The sequence below is a fragment of the Leopardus geoffroyi genome, chromosome A1 (assembly GCF_018350155.1).
Source record: "Leopardus geoffroyi isolate Oge1 chromosome A1, O.geoffroyi_Oge1_pat1.0, whole genome shotgun sequence".
Taxonomy (NCBI): Eukaryota; Metazoa; Chordata; class Mammalia; order Carnivora; family Felidae; genus Leopardus; species Leopardus geoffroyi.
This window is the reverse complement of record NC_059326.1, coordinates 73,370,285-73,389,142: the sequence shown is the minus strand read 5'-3', so window position 1 is coordinate 73,389,142 and position 18,858 is coordinate 73,370,285. Positions and strand designations below refer to the sequence as shown.

The 18,858-nt window shown below is 44.0% G+C and overlaps 1 protein-coding gene across 9 annotated transcripts in view; it reads right to left on the bottom strand.

Moving 5' to 3' along the window:
- Window positions 1–11,149, bottom strand: part of TPP2 (tripeptidyl peptidase 2) — a 68,410-nt gene extending 57,261 nt beyond the window's left edge. For 5 of the 9 annotated variants that reach the window (XM_045481487.1, XM_045481507.1, XM_045481528.1 and 2 more), the window contains exons 1-2: window positions 10,887–11,133; window positions 3,630–3,758 (exon numbers count right to left, since the gene is read on the bottom strand). In XM_045481487.1, coding sequence (XP_045337443.1) covers window positions 3,630–3,758; window positions 10,887–11,051 — 294 coding nt within the window. In that variant the 5' untranslated portion in view covers window positions 11,052–11,133. Of the gene's footprint in view, window positions 1–3,629; window positions 3,759–10,886 lie in introns of all 9 variants that reach the window. The other 4 variants (XM_045481470.1, XM_045481497.1, XM_045481479.1 and 1 more) reach the window with 2 other exon arrangements.
- Window positions 11,150–18,858: the final 7,709 nt, after the last annotated feature.

Below are 18,858 nucleotides of genomic sequence, written 5' to 3'. Positions count from 1 at the left end.
CTTTCTAGACATGAGCCCCTTCTCTCCCTCTCCCCCAAACCCCAGGCTGAACTGGCCAAGTCCTCTTGGAGGTAAATGAGCATATCTCAATGGGAAAAAGTATGCCATATACTGCCACTTTGGAGACCCATACCCCAAGGCCCTGCAAAGGCAGAGAGCACCTTTGTCCTCTTTAGGTGCCTTGTTAACCAAGAGACAGCCAGGGTAGCTAGACAGCTGGGGGAAAGCTCTCAGGTAGAAAGTAGAGCACGAGGAAGGGGGAGAGGTAGAGGGAGCAGGAGAAGAGGAGGAAGAGAAAGGGAAGAGGGAGGAGGGAACAGGAGGGGTGAAGAAAAAGGAAGAGAAAGGGGAAAGGAGAATGGGAGGAAGAGGAAGGTGAGTAAAGAGAGGATGAAGAAACTAGAAAAAAAAATTTAGCCAATATTCCCACATAAAATGTTGTATACCTGACACGAAGATATGCTCTGAGTGAACATGAACAGACTTGCATTTAAAAATAATAGGCAAAAATTAACAATATTCAATGTGAGAGTTAGCAAAGAATACTAAGAAATCTCAGAAATCTCGCAGGAAGGAAAAAAACAAACACAAGCAATGAGGGTGGAAAAACATAAGAAAACTGGAAGATCAACTCAAGAGGTCGATTGTCCAATTAACAGGATTCCAGATAAAAGAACAGCAAAAACAGTGGAAGGAAGAACCCCAGAGACGATACCAGGAAACTTCTCAGAAACAAACGACCTGGAAGGTGAACTCTCTTCTTCCACACTGCTAATTCCACAGATAAAAATTCAAGAATTAAGAAGGGTATGTTACTTAAAACCCTGAAGAAAATGTAACATCAAAGACTTCCCTCTCGGAGAGTGGGAATTGGTGGTGAAAGGGGAGACGCAGGGCACCGCACTCGGCTTCTCCTGTTAGAAGCTGTGGACAAGCATTTGTCCTTTTAAATTCTGAAGACACATTGAATACAAAAAAATTAAGTTAAAACCTCCTGCTATATTGATGGGCAGAGAATACTTAACAGTAGAGCTAAAGAAGTAGGTCATCCGGTTGAGAAAAGATTTAAGTAGTAATCTGTCGATTTTCTGATCTTATTTCCTACCATATACATGGTACATCCACTTCTGCCTTTGAGCACGAGTGGTATTATCAGTCCATGTGGTTTAAAGCATGGGCTATTACAGTTATTTAAAGTAAACAACTGAGTGGGTGCCTGGGTGGCTCAGTCGGTTAAGCATCTGACTCTTGAATTCAGCTCAGGTCATGATCTCACAGTTCACGGGTTCGAGCCCCATGTCGGGCTCCACAATGTGCGGAGCCTGCTTGGGATTCTCTCTCTCTGCCCCTCCCCGGCGCGCGCGCTCTCTCTCTCTCTCTCTCTCATAAAATAAACTTATAAAACAACAACAACAATTGAGGACAAAACATTACAGGATTCTAAATCTTTGGAACCTACTAGAAGCATTCCCTAATTTCCCAAAGAATGTAACTCACAGGAATCCCAATGTGTCTTCTCTGAAATATAGTCTAAATAACAACACAGACTTGGGGAAGGCAGGCAAAACCTCAGAATAATGCAGATGTGCAGAAATTCCTTTCCCTCTAGTTTACAATCTTCCTTCCTTCCTTCCTTCCTTCCTTCCTTCCTTCCTTCCTTCCTTCTTTCCTTCCTTCCTTCCTTCCCTCCCTCCCTCCCTCCTTTTCTTTTCTTTTCCTTCCTTCCTTTCTATCTTTCTTTCGACAGATGGTGTCTTACCTCAGGCACCATAAGAAAATACCATAGTAGCTCAAACACCAGAAATTTATTTTCTTAGTTCTGAAGGCTGGGGGCATGGGATTAGAGTGCCAGCATGGTCAGGTTCTGGGGAGACTCTTCCTAACTTGCAGGCACAGCCTTCTCACTGTATTCTCACACAGGAGAGAGAGAGAGAGAGAGAGAGAGAGAAAACGGACTAATCCTGTCACGAGGGGCTCGCTCCCATGAGCTCATCTACCCCTAACACCATCTCCAAATACCATCAAATTGGGTGTCAGGGCTTCAACATAGGACTTTTGGGGTCATACAAACAATTCAGTCCTGCAAGAAGACCCATGCCCTTGTATAGTCCTCTCCCCTTGGTAAAGGCAGGGCCTGTGACTAGCACTCCTGTGACTGTATTATGGTAAGTAATATAGCAAAGGTAAAGGCATTGTGCAGATACAATTAAGGTCTGTAATCAGGTGACTGATTTAATAAAAAAGGAGACTGCCCTGGTGAGCCTACCTAATCAGGTAGGCTCCTTAAAACAGAGACAGGGGCCATCCCAATGGTCAGAGAGATTCTCCTGCTGGCCTGGAAGAAGCAAACTGTGGTGAGCTCAACAGCTGCAAGAAAAATATATTCTTCCAACAAGAAGAACGAAGTTGGAAGAGGATCCTGAGCCTCAGATGAAACCACAGTTCCAACCAATACCTGAGTACAGTCTTGTGAGACACTGACCAGAGAACCACAGAAAGCAGTGCTGACCCATGGAAACAGTAAAATAATAAATGCAGGAATGTATGTAGCTTTAAGCAGCTGAATTTGTGTTAACTCACTACATAGCACAACAACCTTATCCAGAAGAGGATGCCTAAACATAATTCAGAGAGACGGTAAAAGATGGCCGGAGTTAAATACAGCTCTTTAAACATATCAATAAGCACAAATTCATTTTCCAAACTAATTCTGCTTATTGGTTTAAAATACCAAACCACAATCAAATTCTTGACATCTATAAGCTCATTAGCTAACATCTCATGAATTGCTTTATGTTAGCAATCTAATCATTTTTCATGTTAGCTCACCTTTCTACCAAGCACATAGAGTTAACACAAAGCCAGTCACTTAAGTCCACAATGATTAAATCCTAAATATTTCCTCTTCAAGTTCTCAGAAGGAACAGGAAACAAGGCAAAACTATAACCTGGTCACTTTTCCCATCTTTCTATCCAAAACTTAAAAATTTTTGGAATTTGGCAACCACAATGAAAAATATATCCTAATTCTAAGCCCACTATCACACAACAAAACAAATGACTTCTTCTAAGATGACCCCTGCTCCTCATGCTCTCGTAAAATTCCCTTCCCCTTTAAGTGTGTGCTGGGTTTCATGGCTCATTTCCAATGAAAACGAAATGGCAGAAGCAATGGAATGTGAATCCCAAGATTAATATGTAAAAAGACCATGGCCTCCATCTTGGGTACTCTCCTGGACTACTCACCCAGGGGGAAGACAGCTACATGGCGTATAGCAGCCTCGTGGAGAGGACCCTAAGCCTGCCAATAACCACTTGAGTGAGCTTGCAACAGACTCCCCTTCCCCCCTCAGGCTGAGCCTTCAGATGAAACTGCAGCCCTGGCCAAGCTCAGGAGAGATCTTAAACAAGAGGCACCCAGCTAAGTCAAACCCAGATTACTGACACGCAGAAATTGTGAGATGATAAATGTTTGTTGTTTTAAACCATGAAGTTTTGGGGGTAATGTGTTAAACAGCAACAGATAACTAGTAACCTACCAGTAACCATAAGCTAAAAACACTAAATGCTTTGAGGCAACAGTACAAAAAAAGGAAAGAAAAATTCGATTAAAACATTAAAGCTCTAACCTTGAGCACTCTTCCTGAAAGACCAATAATCTCACCATCTTTGGGCTCTACTACTGTAGCAGTATTCACATCACCACTTCCTGTTGTATCAATGATATCGATGATTTTTGGTTTTCCATCAGTTGTGACCTGAAAATGAAGGGATAATTGAAATATGAATTATAGATTTCTTAATCATGATAAAAAGCAATGCCAACCCCCATATATGTGTGCACACATGTACACATACATAAAATACCCTATAAAATCTGCATTCATTTAAAAAAGAAAATTGAGTTGTTTTAAGCCAAAAGCTGGAGAGATACTTACAAAAAAATCACTCATGAAAAACAAAGAATCCTTCAAGTGATTTTACACAGTCAGTTAATAAATACTTACTAAGCATTTACCACAGGCCACTCGTTTAGGTGTTGGGGACACACACACAGTAATGATCAATACCTAGAAGTCCCTGGTCTCACAGATCTTCTGTTCTACTCAATTAACATGTCAGATACCTAACGCCAGATGGTGATAATTATTATGGAGAAAAATTAAGGAGAAGGAGGAGGTAGCGTGGGGTTTTCAGTAACTAGGTTGGTTAAGAAAGATCTCACTGAGAAGGTAACATCTGAGAAAAGATCTGAAGAAGGTTAAGCTCTGGGCCCGACGAGCACATGTTTTCAGGGGAAAACATGTAATGACATTTCATTACAGGATGCCCACCGGCACTCAAACTTCAAGTCCAAAGTTCAAAGTTCAAAGTTCACATTCGAACTTCCTTCCCTCCAGGCTCTGCCATCTCAGGAATCGGCACATACCCAGTTGCTCAAACCAGAGAGTTCAACGTCCTTCTCGGATTCCTTTCTCTGGTTTGCTGCCCACATCAAATCTGTCAGGAAGTCATCTTCATCCCACCTCTAAAATACAGTTCGAGTCCATCTTCTCTGAATTTTCGCCACCGCTATCCCAACCCTTTCCCCACCACCACCTCTTGCCTTGGTGACACTGATGCTCTGTGCAGGTCTCCCGGGTGCGTTCGTGGCCCGCACCAGAAGCAAGAGGACAAGCTGTGCGATGGCAGCCGCCAGCTCCCATGCGGCCCCCTGCCATGGAGCTCAGCACAAAAGCCTCTGAGCGACCCGTTCCACCGCGGCCCTGGACCACTGTAACCGCACTGGCCTCCTCTCGGTTCCTGCCACGTGCCAACCTTTCCCTGCCCCACGACTCTGTGCACACAGTCCTTCCGCTTGGGATCCTCTGTCTGTCTCTTCAGCTGTTCCATAGAAATCCCCATCTCATCTTTCGGCCTTCTACTAAAATGTCACCTCTTCAGAAGGCCTCCGTGATGACCTCTTCTGTGGGCAGTCACCACCCTAAACCTGAGCCTTACTCCTCCTCACTGGGCCTTGTTTCCTTCACAGAATTTGTAATTCTACAGTTAGCTGATTCCTCATCTATTTCCATTATTAGAAAGTAAGTTCCCTAAGGGCAAGGACTAGGTCTATTTTATTCACCAAATTCTCCCAAACCTAGCAGTGCCTGGTTGGTGCTCAATACAGATTTAATTACTGAATGATCTGACACAAACTGCTCAGCATTAAGACTGATTTTTCTAAGGCCTGGTTTCTTGGCCAGTTCACAAATTTTCTTTGGGGCCATGCAGACTACTACAGGTGACAGCAGTCCTATATTTCCACACTGCTTTCGTTGGAAAAATCACTTCTTGGCTTGCTTTGCAAAGGGAATCTGTAGCATTCAAGATAGAGGTACTGAGTTACCAGCAGGGAATCGTCAGGCATGGAGACACAAAGACAACCGAAAAAAGACAATCCCCCACGGCGCCTGGGTGGCTCAGTCGTTTGGGTGTCGGACTTCGGCTCAGGTCATGATCTCGCAGTCCGTGAGTTCGAGCCCCGCATCGGGCTCTGGGCTGACAGCTCAGAGCCTGGAGCCTGTTTTGGATTCTGTGTCTCCCTCTCTCTCTGACCCTCCCCTGCTCATGCTCTGTCTCTCTCTGTCTCAAAAATAAATAAATGTTAAAAAAAAAAATTAAAAAAAAAAAGACAACCCCCTACCTATCCTCAAGGAGGGGGACGGAGAAAAAAGGGAATGCAAAAAAAATGCCAAGAGCATCAGAGAAGCACAAGGTCTTCCAACTCCTTTCCACCCAGAGAATTCACATTCACACTCTTTAAGATCAAGCTAAGTGTCCCTCTGTGTGTCTTTCCAGGCACTTCTCCCACTGTAGTGTCCTCAAAGCCCTGTAGGTAAGGGTTACCAAGGGAGGAGAGGGAAAGTTACCACGTAGAGGAAACAAAGGCACAAGTTTTTCTTTACGAGGCAGAAGCAAAGAGGTTCGTGGCGGGCCCCAAATCTTCTTCCAACGACATTGCTATAGAACCACCTGGGGCCATAAAGGCCTCCCAGGTACAGCTGCCTTTTTTAAAATTTTTAACGGAAACTTTAAGCTGGATACTTATTTCTTGGAAATTGTCTATACTAGTAACAAAGTAACTAATATACTCAGGAGGCTCAAAATCAGTTTAAAAAAATGACTTTGGAAGTCAAACCAAATTCTGATAAGATCATGATAAAATTAACTGATTAAATCCGCTACTGGCTTTGAAGGGATTGGCTAAGCATCTTTGGAAATAAATGAAGGAAAATGTAAGAAAATCAACCAAAATACAAAATGGAAATACTCCCTTATAAAATTAAAACTAGCTAAATCACGTAAGAAAATAATCGATTTCAAAATGTATTCCAAGTAAGTCTGTAACTTGAAAGCTAAGCCATAGCACTAGGAACACAATCACCTATCTTTATCTTCTCAACGAGCAAACAACTTCAGTGACTTGAGATCAAGAATCACAAGAGATCACTAACAAGCCAGACAACAGATCCCTCTCATTAGAAACCTCATTATCAGTGTGTGAGCAAAGGAAGAAAACCTAATGGGATTTGGTGACTTCTTTACCATCTACTATTGCCACCAGCTTTACTTATTAGTCTGTCTCTTTCATTACAACTTCTTACATATGCACTTTTCTATCCCTGTACTTCTTTCTCCATTAGGTAAAGGAAACCACGCCACTGGAGACAATAAGACACAAGAGGGAATTTGGGGTTAGGGAGGAGAGGTGTTAAAAAAGGCAAACCGGCCGAGGATTTCGCAATGGAGCTTTGGGAGAAGTAGGACAGTGAACTGCTACCATCAGAATGAAGTCCCTCATCTTTGCAGGGGGAGGAAGAGGATGTTATGAGCAGAGCTAGGGTAGTACGCCGTGCGCACTGGGGTGGGGGACTGAGAAAGGCCTAGGGGGCTATGCTGGACAAACAAAACAGAAATTGCCCAAAGGTTTCCCCCACGTCAAGACTCTAAGTCACTTTGTGTCTCCACTGAATTGATTATGGCGAGGAAGCTGGTGAGGGCTGGGAGCTCCCGTCATTAAACATGAGGATCAGAAGAAAGCGGGAAAGGGGAGTTGCAAATCATCCTGAACAAAACAAGGTGAATGTAGAAGCATTTACTTGAAAATATTCTTTTAAGCAAGGGAAGATATTTCATAAGCAAGTACTATTAAATGACTTATTCTGAGGACGTAATGATGAATGAATCAGACAGGCTCCGCTTTCACAAAGCTTACAATCCAGTTGGAAAACAGATTAGTAAAGAGATAACTGCAACACAGGACAATAAATAAAAAAGGTAAGGACAGTGTGTACGAAAGCATGTAAGAATATAAAACCCAGCTTGGGGGAATTAGGGAAGACTAACCGAGAGAAAGGTAATAAAAATTAAAACCAACTGCATAGCATCCAACATTTGTAACCAATTATGTATCTATGATTTACTTTATAACTTCAGGAAATGTAAAAACAAAGATTTTTATAGGACCACTTGTAACCTTCCCCAAGCCATTTTTTCCTCCATGAGGAAATTATGCACGCTGTGGACACATTTTTTTTTTTTTTCTCATTCAACAAAAATAATGTGATAGGCATGTCTCCTACAAAATGCATTTGGACATATGCTGTCAAAGAATTTCAACTTATGCAGGAAAAAAGGTTACGTAAACAGAAATACTAAAATGAAACATTTTAAACGCTACACGGGGGCAGGGAGGGGGGATATGAACACATTGCTAGGAAAGCAAAAAGAAAAAAAGCACCCAAATGACTGTTGGTAAGGATGGGCCTTATTCATCCTGAAGCCTCGGGTCAAACACAATGCTGGGCACCCACGTGTAGATATATGCTGGGGTCTTAATTCAGCCAGTAGAGGTCCCAAAAGCTAATAGGGTCAAGACCCAGGTGGGTCTTAAAGGATTAAGCAAGTTACAGGTGAGGGTGGAAGGCTTGCGGGCAGATTAACTCATGTGTTGAGGAAAGGCCTGAAACACGGGGGTGAGTGGAAAGGGTGGAATGTTCTGGATGGAAGCATAGGGCAAACAGTGAGAAGCAAAGCACCACGAGGAGGTCAAGCTGCACGGAGAAGCGCCACACAAAATTCAAATTCCGGAATTTTTAGGCAAAGGAAACTAGAATGCCAAAATTAAGTGCTTTGTTTTGTATTACACAAGGGTGTTACAGAAGCAGTTTCTTATTTTTTCTAAGGAAAATAATCTGGCATTGTAAAGGGTGGAGCCAAGAGAAGACTGGTGGCAGGAGACCAACTGGCCACTGTGTATTCTTTCCAGGTCAGTGCAAGTCCCATCTCGGCCTCAAAGCCAGCTCTCACTGGCCCCTGATCAATCCTGGTGACGCCTGCAGGAGGACAGCTTTTAACTCACCCTTGGGCACCTGCCAGGTGCCTGGATATTCGATGAGGAAAAGTGTGATCATTTATGCACTTATTACTCCCTTCATGCTGTCTGCCCTCTACTTTTTTTTTGAAGTTTATTTAGTTTGAGAGAGAGAGAGAGAATGTGCAGGGGAGGGGCAGAGAGGGAGAGAGGATCCCAAGCAGGCTCTGCACTGTCAGCGCAGAGTCCCATGAGGGGCTCGATCCCACGAACTGTGACATCGTGACCTGAGCCGAAACCAAGAGTCAGACGCTTAACCGACTGAAGCATCCAGGTGCCCCCCACCCTCTGCTTTTCACAAGCCCAGACAGTTGTCACAAAAGACCACTGGGCCCAAAGCAGTCACTGAAGAATGACACCCCATTGCCATCTCCAAAGGGTTTATTTGTATCTCTGGTCCTCCATGCAGACCCCACCTGGCATTCTAAATGTCCACTCCTTTTTTTCTTTCCTTCCTATTTCTATCCACTTTCTTATCTTAATGGTGTATACACAGATCTACAAAATAAATTGGCAAAAGCAGGGGGAAAAAACCTTGAAAATTCACTCATGTGCAAGCCACTGTACTGAATTTCTTTAACTGGTCATATTTATGTCAGTATCTCAGAGTTAAAGTTGTTGGAAGACAAGAGTTACGTTTTCATTTTATTTCAATATTTTACTGCTTGAACATTTGTTATTACATGCCAATATCTAGTGTGTATTTATACTTCACACAGTGGGTGATTTAAATCCCAACCTAAACTTCTAAACAAACTTGCTTAAAAAAAAAAAAAATCAGTGTTTACTTAATACTCTGCTTGAGCATTTGAAAAAGTCACATGTAATTAATCTTCTCAATCAATGTCCACAGCAACACTGTGTTGAGAACTGCTGTTACTTTACAGAGAGTAACGGAACAAAGTGATAAGCAGACTGGGAAATTCTACAAAAGCATTTTTACTGAGACAGTACTCCTCCAAACTCTCCTGATCCTTTTATTATCCTGACAAAAGAACCAGTGAACCACTTACCCCAGCTGTTCTCCTCCCACTTATCCCTATAAAAAGTAAACATACACTAGGACAGAATGGAAACCATGACCACTCTGCAGTCAAGCCTCAATGAGATGATAGCTGTCACTGTTGCAAGGCTTCAGAGTTATTAATGCAACAACTGTATCACTAGAGCTACCAGGAGGGAACAGTATGACTCCCTATTCTGATTCACCAAAGCTTCCTGGTCCCAAAAGCCCAAGGTGTGTTGTACTCCAGAGTGCTGCTGAAGACTTAACAGGAGAAAGCAAGATTCCTAAAGGGATCCTGTACAGTCAGACTGGTTCCCCTTCCCGCCCCCTCCCCAGCACGACATCTTAACCTCCAAAATGCTACCTCGATTATTGGAAAGTACAATAAAGGATCCGGAGGCCAGAGGGGACTTGGGGGAGGGAGAAAATTACTAAACTTCAGAGTGTAGTTAAGAAAGGAGAATAAGATACACAGATGAAGGGTCGACCAGAAGGAGAGGATTACATCCAGATTAGATTTTTAAAAGATGGATCTTCAACAGATATTTTGTTTATGACTGTATTTCATTAAATGCTAAGGCGAAATCTACAGAAGCCAAACTTCAAAGCCTTTACACGGAATACTTTTAATCAAGAAACACATTTTTTAAAAAATTACCTTTTGGTACAGTACTTTAAAGATTTCAAAGGTGCTTCTGGCAAAATTAAGCAATTTTTTAAAATCGTAAAGTATGTTGTCTTATATTTGGTGACAAAAAAAAAATTAAAGAAGCCTAATTTAATAGAGCCTGAAGAGTTGGCCAAAAACAAACTAAATTGGGTTCTTATGTAAAACAAAGACGAAGCCATGCGCTTCAATGACCCTAAACAAGTACAGTGCAGAAGATGGTTTAAAAATAGAACACATAAAACTACCAGAGGAAACTACCAGAGGAAGTTGACCGAGTTATCTTCTCGAAACCCGGCTTTGGTGCTAAAGACCAACAATTCTCCCCAGAACCAAATCCCCCGAACGACAGCAATAAAAAGGTTCTGATAGGTCGTTCGCCACTGTTCTGTTTCCTCCCCGCCCCCACCCCCGACAACTAATAAAAATTGTAAAATCCCCGTTAAAAAACAGTAGGCACGGGCCGGTGCCCGAGACACTAGGGACCTGCGGAGGAAGGCAGCGCGGCGGGAAGCGGCCCCGGGGCCCGGGCCTGGCAGCACCTGGGCAGGAAGGGGCTTCCTGGGCGAAAGGCGGACCCAGGCACCCCGGCCGGCCGCGCCTGGCACGCCGCTTTTGTCTGGGCCGGGCTGACGGCCCAGCCCGAGCCCCCATGCCTCCTCCCGGTGCCGGCTCCCGCTCGGCCGCAGAGCGGGCTTCGGCCTGCCGCGCTGCGAGGCTGCGTCCCCTCCACGTCCCCCGCCAGCCCGCCGGCCAGCCGGCCGCCCGCGCCCCCGCGCCCTCCGCGGCTGCCGCACCTGCATGCCAGGAGCCCCGGGGTCCACCCCCGTGTCCAGGACGGCGATGAGCACCCCCCGCCCGTCATACTCTGGGTAGCGACAGAGGAAGGAGGCGGCCCCGGTCTCTTTCTTGGGCAGGAGGCCGTGGAAGGGGAAGGGCTCCTCGGCCGCTGCGGTGGCCATGGACGCAGGCTGCAGGACGAGGAAGAGGCAAACTGCCAGGCTGCGCGTGGACGAGCGGCGCGAGGACACCCGGGCGGCCGCGGGCCTGGGCGGGGGCGAGGGGCGGGGCCGGGCGCCGGCCAATCCCGGCCCGCCAGGGGGAGGCGGCCAATCACGTGCCGCTACGTAACCCAACGGCGCCGCTCTCAGGACCTGGGCCGGAGTGTTGCCCGGGCCGCAGAGAAGGAGGCGGAGTCTGGCTCCGGTGCTGGAGATTTCGGCTCTTAGACTTGGGGTCTTAAAGAGACCTGCACTTGGGATTTTTTTTTTTTTTAGGAGAGGGCTGCGCTCCGAGGGAAGGGTCTGTGAGTCCCGGGAGAAACCCTCTCCGAGGGACAGGGAAGGAAATGAGCCGCCGGCCTGGAGTAGCGGAAACCCTAACTTCAAGTTGTGGACGAAAGTTTTCGGTCCGCTGCTGCAGGAGTCCCATCTGCCCCGAGGAAAAGGAGCCGACTCTCGAACGCTAAACCCCCTGGAGTCGTAGGATATCGGCGATTTGCCCCGATATACATTTTTGAAAGACAGTTTTTTGATTCTGTGGTGTAGAGTTTGTGTACCCCTTTGATCGCGGCCCAGACTGGGAGGAACAGGGTGGATTAGACCCGAGCCTCTGTCAACAGGAAGTGGGTTCTTGGCCATTGAGTCGGCCTCTTAGGCAGTGACAACGTAGGAGGCCGAAGCGGGCCGCTCCTATCATCATTGCTAACCTTTGGCTTCCGAGATTTCTAAACAACATTCTTTTTGGCCCTTTAAATTGAAGTTCCTGGTTGTTCTTTAAGGTTCACTCAATTATCGAAACAGTTTGCATTTTTTCAAGTTTACAGTGGCTGTCAATTGCTTCTTGCAGCCCGCACTAGGGGTTCTTTAATGATCTATGTCTATATTCACGCCTGAGTAATCTTAGACTTTTAGTTTGTGCCAAAGACTCTTTTGGCAATCTGGTGAAGTTTAGGGACTTTTCAGCAACGTTTTCAAACGCATAAAGTGAAATATATAGGATTACAAAGAAAATTATGTTGAAATATAGTTATCAAAAGTATTAAAACCGGGGCTCCTGGGTGGCTCAGTGGGTTAAGCGACCGTGCCACTCTTGATTTAGGCTCAGGTGATCATCTCATCATTGGTGACATGGAGCCTCACTGGGGCTCTGCACTGACCGTGTGGAACTTGCTTGGGATTCTCTCCTTCTCTATCTCTGCCCTTCCCCTGCTCGTGCTCTTGCTCTTTCAAAATAAATAAACATTAAATAACAGAGCTAGCACGGTATACTTGTGTTGGTGACAAAGTAACAAACAGTAACTGCAAAGTAACAAACAGTAACTGCTAATAACTACTCTGCGAATTGCTTACATGTGTAACCGAAGAAAACAGATTTAAGAGGCTCATGAAAATAAAGATGTATTTTTTTCCCTTTTTCTTACACAAGTTTTTGAACCCCTTGGATTCCATCATGGACCCAAGGCTGAGAATGCCTGATGGAAAGGGAAGCCAGCCCTGTGTATGTCGTTTTCCAATCCACAGGGTTTAGAAAATCTTCCAGGCACTCCCAGAAATGACTACAATGGCTGTGTGACTGTTTTAATGATTATTTGACCATTTATTCATTTCATAAGTCTTAGAGAACTGTATTCTCTTTAGTGGTGAGGAAGAAGAGAATAGTTAACGCTTTCCTTCCTGTTCTCAACTGTGTATGCTACCTCTAGAAAAGAACTTCAAATTAACAGGAAAGAAAAGAGAAAGACAAACTCTAAGAATATAACCAATGTAGAGCATTTGGTGACAGAATGAAATAGCTCCCAGTTTAAAATGAACCATAGTCTAGTTCTGTCATTTTACAGATGAGCAAACAAAGCTGGACTGCAAAGGTTGACTGCAGTAAGTAACAAAAAGAGTGAGAAAGCTGGATTTCTGTTCTCACAGTCCTCGGTATTTTCTCTCCTATCACATTGTTCTCTACTGTACCACCCAACGACTGGATGGGGAATGAACTGTTCATTATGAGATGGCATACTTATTAGCCTCCTGTATCAGTGTTCTTTAATTTTTTTTCTTATGAGTCCTATAAAAATGTTTTAGAAAAATTGTGTATCTTGTACAGTTTTAAGATAACATTTGAAATTTGTCATAAGCTTAAGGAATTATAAAGAATGTAATATCTAGGGTGCCTGGGTGACTCAGTTAGTTGAGTGTCTGACTTTGGCTCAGCTCATGATTTCACAGTTCGTGGGTTTGAGGCCCACGTCGGGCTCTGTGCTGACAGCTCAGAGCTGGGAGCTGCCCTGTGCTGACAGCTCAGAGTCTGTGTCTCCTTCTCTCTCTACCCCTCCCCACTCTCACTCCGTCTTTGTCTCTCTCAAAGATAAATTAACATTAAAAAAGTTAAAAAAAAAAAAAAAGAATGTAATATCTGACATGTTAAAATTTTGGCATTCTTTCATGAAACTTTTTACATCACCCATTTAAATATATCCAGTTGAATGCTACTCTTTGATACTTACCAGTGTCTGTTTATAAACTATCTGGACATATTCAAAGACATATTCAAATATACATATATATATATATTTTTCTTAATTTTTAAAAATATTTATTTTTGAGAGAGAGAGAGAAACAGAGCATGAACAGGGGAGGGGAAGAGAGAGAAGGACATACAGAATCTGATGCAGGCTCTAGGCTCCCAGCTGTCAGCACGGAGCCTGAGGTGGGGCTTGAACTCATGAACCGTGAGATCATGACCTGAGCCGAAGTTGGAAGCTTAACCGACCGAGCCACCCAGGTGCCCCTCAAATGTATTTTTTTACATAAGCTCTTCACCCAAAATGGAGCTTGAACTCATGAACCTGAGATCAAGAGTTAGTTGCCAGCTTTACTGACTGAACCAGCCAGGCACCCCAAAAACATATGTAAAATCAGTCATTTTACATCACTCTTTCTTGAAACTTTATTTCCATTCTGTACTGAGTTTTCTAATGAAATCTATATTTATAATGCAAAATCCTATTGATCATTTATGATCTATAACAAAAATGTGTGTTAATATTTAAATTTTTTTCCTTGGACAAAAGTGTTAAAATTTTTCTTTTGGATTAAGTTACCTTTTAATTACTAGGAAGTTGATCAAAATGATATGGATACATCTTTAGCTTTGATTACAAATTACAGAACAAAAAGAAAACTGTTATTTAAAATGTAGCTTTTAAAAAGGTGCATGACATACATGTTATTGGGCTTTGGTTAAAGACGCTTTCACAGACAATATTTCAAACTGCCCCCTTATTTGATGCCCCACTGTCCATTTTACCTGTGGGCGCTGCCCAACAGTAAGATGCCTTTACTACTAACAAGTGAGAGACCCAGATGTGACACAGGTGCAAAGGAGAGTAGGTGTTACCTTCCACCACAGGCAGATAAGTTTTAAGCAGAGAAGTTTAGAAAAGAGTAGACATGACTTTTAAGTGTCTAGATATTGATTGTGTTGAAATTATCTGTGACTTTGCACCACAGTTGAAAACCACTATCTCATATAACCCCTGAAATCACTTTAACTCCAAACAAAGTCATTTATTCTCTGTCGTCACATCCTTAGTATTTGCACTCTGTGTTTACGCTCTTCTTCCTTTGATTCAATGACATTCTCAGTCAAGAGGAATCTTTCAATGCTGAGTCAGTTTGCATCACTTGACAAACAGCTTGATTCTTTGGATGTGGGAAGGAAACAAGTAGAGGACACTAGGAGGGAACAATGAAGATACAGATAAATCAGATAAGGGCTTAGGAATGGGAGGAGGAGGAGGAAGGGGTGGACAGGACACAACAGGGTCAGACCAAGGCATCAATTACCCCATCTGGAGTAAAGCAACAGGCTGCACACACGAAACCCTCCCACACAACATTGTTGAGAGTAGGAAGTGCTAAGCCAGGTGTTCCTGCCGTCTACCTCCTTGCTTTCCCATCACCCGGCCCATCCAGGCTGCAAGCCAATGCAAAGGGGCCGTGAGAGGCAGTAGTTTCCCATGACTCACCTTCTTTGCAACTATTGTGGCACCACACCATTTAGAGAATATTTTTTAATCAAGTTTCCAAAACTGTGTTGAGATTTTGAAAGCATCCACCTTGTCCCAGCTGCTGGGTTTTGAAATCCTGGGCAGCATTTGCAGTGACACTGCTCCTCCCAGGGGCTCAGACTTGGGGTGCCAGAAAAACATGTTAGCCTTAGCATTCCAGTGAAAGGCGAATCCTAGCGATGATCCTGAATATCCTGACTTGAGCAAGAAAGGCAGAAAATAGGCTGGGAAAAGCACTTAGAAGTTAAGGGAGTGTCTCTTCGAGGACTAGTTCTGCCACTAATTAGCTTCATGACATTTAACAAGACCCCAGTGTCCTCAACTACAAATCTGAGGGTTCTATCAGAACTAAATGGGAAAATGAACCCCCCACAGTGCCAATAAATAACTGCTGTTAGTATAGTGTAGCTGGTATGCACTAGTCCCGGCTGTCTCATTTATCATCCTACTACCTAACGTTGGGAGTTAGAGAGTTCGATAAAGTAGACAAAGCAATTTTTTCCCCAAAGGATATGTAGTTTGCAAGAACTGTTTTTGAAAATCAAGGTAGCATATAGTAGAACCTTAAAGCCTGTTTCCTTGAGATAAGGAGGTCAGTTTGTGAATTTGTGAAACACAATATAGACACAGAGAAAGAACATGAGCAGGGGAGGGTCAGAGAGGGAGAGGGAGAGAATCCCAAGCAGGCTCCACACTGTCAGTGTAAAGCCTGACTCAGGGCTTGAACTCACGAACCGTGGGATCATGACCTGAGCCGTGATCAAGAGTTGGCCGCTTAACTGAGCCACCCAGGTGCCTCTGTCTCTCTCTTTTTTAATGTTTATTTATGATTTTGAAAGAGAGAGGAGCGCATGTGAGCAGGGGAATTTTCTTTAACACGATATATTTCCAATCTTATTGAGCTATTCTTTTTCCTCTAATAAGAAAACACAAATGGAGAACAGCTTATAATAATCCATGTTTGGATGCGTGTGTGTGTGTGTGTGCGCGTGTGTGTGTGTGCGCGCGTGCGCGCATGCACCCACATATACTGGTGGTAGCATTTTGGGGTGTCAAACTGAGAATTCTTTGAACTCTTCTGAAACTGACTAAAATCTGGGGGAAAAAAGATTCCCAATAAATCACGAAGCAATTTTAGCTTTTCTGGCTAGCTTTAGGGAATATATAAGGCATTGAGAAGAAAATAAGGTGGAAGAAGAGACTTTAAAAAAATTAGTCTTTTTGAGGCACCTGGGTGGCTCAGCTGGTTGGGTGTCTGACTTTGGCTCAGGTCATGATCTCATGATTCATGCATTCGAGACCCACACGCGGCTCTGTGCTGAGAGTTCAGAGCCGGGAGCCTGCTTCGGATTCTGTGTCTCTCTCTCTCTCTGTGCCTACTCATGCTCTGTCTCTCTGTGTCTCTCTCAAAAATAAATAAAAAACATTAGAAAAACTTAAAAAATTAAAGTCTTTATTGAGTTCCTAAAACTTTTAAATACATATTTGTTAGGTTGAGATAAAGATTTTAACGAAAGCACATCATATGCATAATACTTAAACACACACCACATACACATTCAAAGCCAGGAAGCAGTTATCACATGAAGACCGAAGGAAAATTTCTTCAACCGAGGTCTCTAAACTGGTCCAATGATCCGAATCATCCAGCGCTCCTGTTAAAAATGCAGATGACCTGGTGTCTACCTCAAACTCATTGAATCAGAATGCTTAGGGGGGAGGGGGCATTTGGGGAGGTACCCATGAGCATGTGTATTTTTAACAAAGACCCAGGTGATTCTTCTCATCACTAAAGTTTGGGAAACTCTACTTCTAGGAGATTTGCCCTATTCTGTTCTAAGATAGCTCAGCAGCACAGAGAATTAAAACTGAAAAGTTTCTTTAAGATGTTTTGTTCCACTGGGTAGGGGGCCAACTATCAATGTATTGCCTCTCAGATTCAGACCCACCCTGCTCTGCCCTGCTTTGCGATAAGGGAGCTGGGCCCCGGAAGTGTGCCTCCCCTGCCGGTTGCCACCGTTCCAAGCTTTGCTGGTTGTGTATGTTTGTGGTTTCCAAGTGAAGTCTGCCCAGCTTCTTAAGAACCCACTAGGATTAGGATATTTCCCCCACTTTTGAAAATGTACTTCAAGGACCTCCACATGGCTAACAGAAAGTAGCTTCCTTTTTCCTTGACCATCAACAACACTATTCAACACAGCCAAATGCCGTGTCCCCCTTGACAGACTTTGGTTTTCAAAACACAACCTTTGGTTTTATCTTCCTGGCCTTCCTGTTTCACTATGTCTCGTTTGCTGGTTCTTCCTTTTCTCTTGACCTCTGGATTAGAGATGCCAGCCCACTTGTTCCTCAGACTTCTCTTTTCTATTTACACCGAAGTCCCTTGATGATGAAATCTTGTGGCATGGCTCTCTATCGTCTACTCACTGAAGATTCCAAAGTCTGAGTTGCCAGCTTGGCTCTCTCTCCTAAATTCCATCTGCCTGTTTGATACCTCCTTGGTTATCTAACAAAACATCAATACTTTACAAGCTCCAAAACTCAGCTGCTGATCTTCCTCAGACCTGTTCTTCTCCCAGTGATCTTTGCAGTTATTGGAAACATCATGCTTCTATTCGCTTAGGTAAGAAATCGTGAAATCTTCCTTGTCTCCTCACTCTTCTTCGTGCATCCAAGCCGGCAGTGAAACCTGTTGGCTTTATCTTCCAGATCCACCTAGAGTCTGATCCCTTGTCATCGCCTTCACTGCCAACTCCTTCATTCGAGCCAACAGGATGTTTGTCTGGGTTATACAGTAGCCTCCTGTATCATGATAGGCTAGATTCTGCTATTGTCAAGATGACCTTCTGTCTTCGTCTGTGCGGGATGCTATGACAAGATAACAGAAAACCACAGACAGCACAGCAAAGGGATGTCTTCTGTACTGGCAACAGTTTCAAAGCTGCGACAGAGGCATCACATGTATTGGATGCTCAGAGCTCACAGAGAGGAGAATGTGTCCCTACTGCCAGTGGGACTCTCCTCTAACCTGGCAGTCTGGCCCGTCCACAGAAAATGCTTTACCCTGAGTCAGAGGCTTCACATGAAGGAACACAGCTGTGACTGGTACCTAGTAAGTAAGTGCTTGGCAAATGGTAGTTATTATTGATGACAAAGTTAGAACTGAAACCCAGACACTGCTTTCTGCTATCACTCCATCTGGGACATCCTCAGCATCTCATTTAGAACTGTTCCAAGGGCAGACCTGTCAACAGATATTTACAGAACGTCTACCATATGCAAATGTTGCATTGGGCACCACGGGGAACACGACAGTCCCTGTCCTCAAGAAACTGCAGTTTCGTGTTGACCACCACATGATGTGAGGCATTGGGGCTGTGAATTAAATATACTGTTCAGCGAGGCAGAACCCTTTTCCTTCCTTTTGTCTCAGCCATTAGAAGGTTCTTTGTGAAACAGCTCTAGGAACAAACTGAAACTGCTCTAGACAAGCTCCAGAGACCGGCTCAACCACCTTCACAAGTTGATAAGTGCGCACTACCTCGCCGTTGACCAGAAGCACTATGTTGGACAGCACATCCCCGGAAAGTACTCATCCTGTGGAACTGCAACTTTATATCCATTGAATAATAGCTCTGCACATCCTCCTACCTCATCAGACAACCACCATTCTGTTGCTTACCTCCGTACCTTTGACTGTTTTA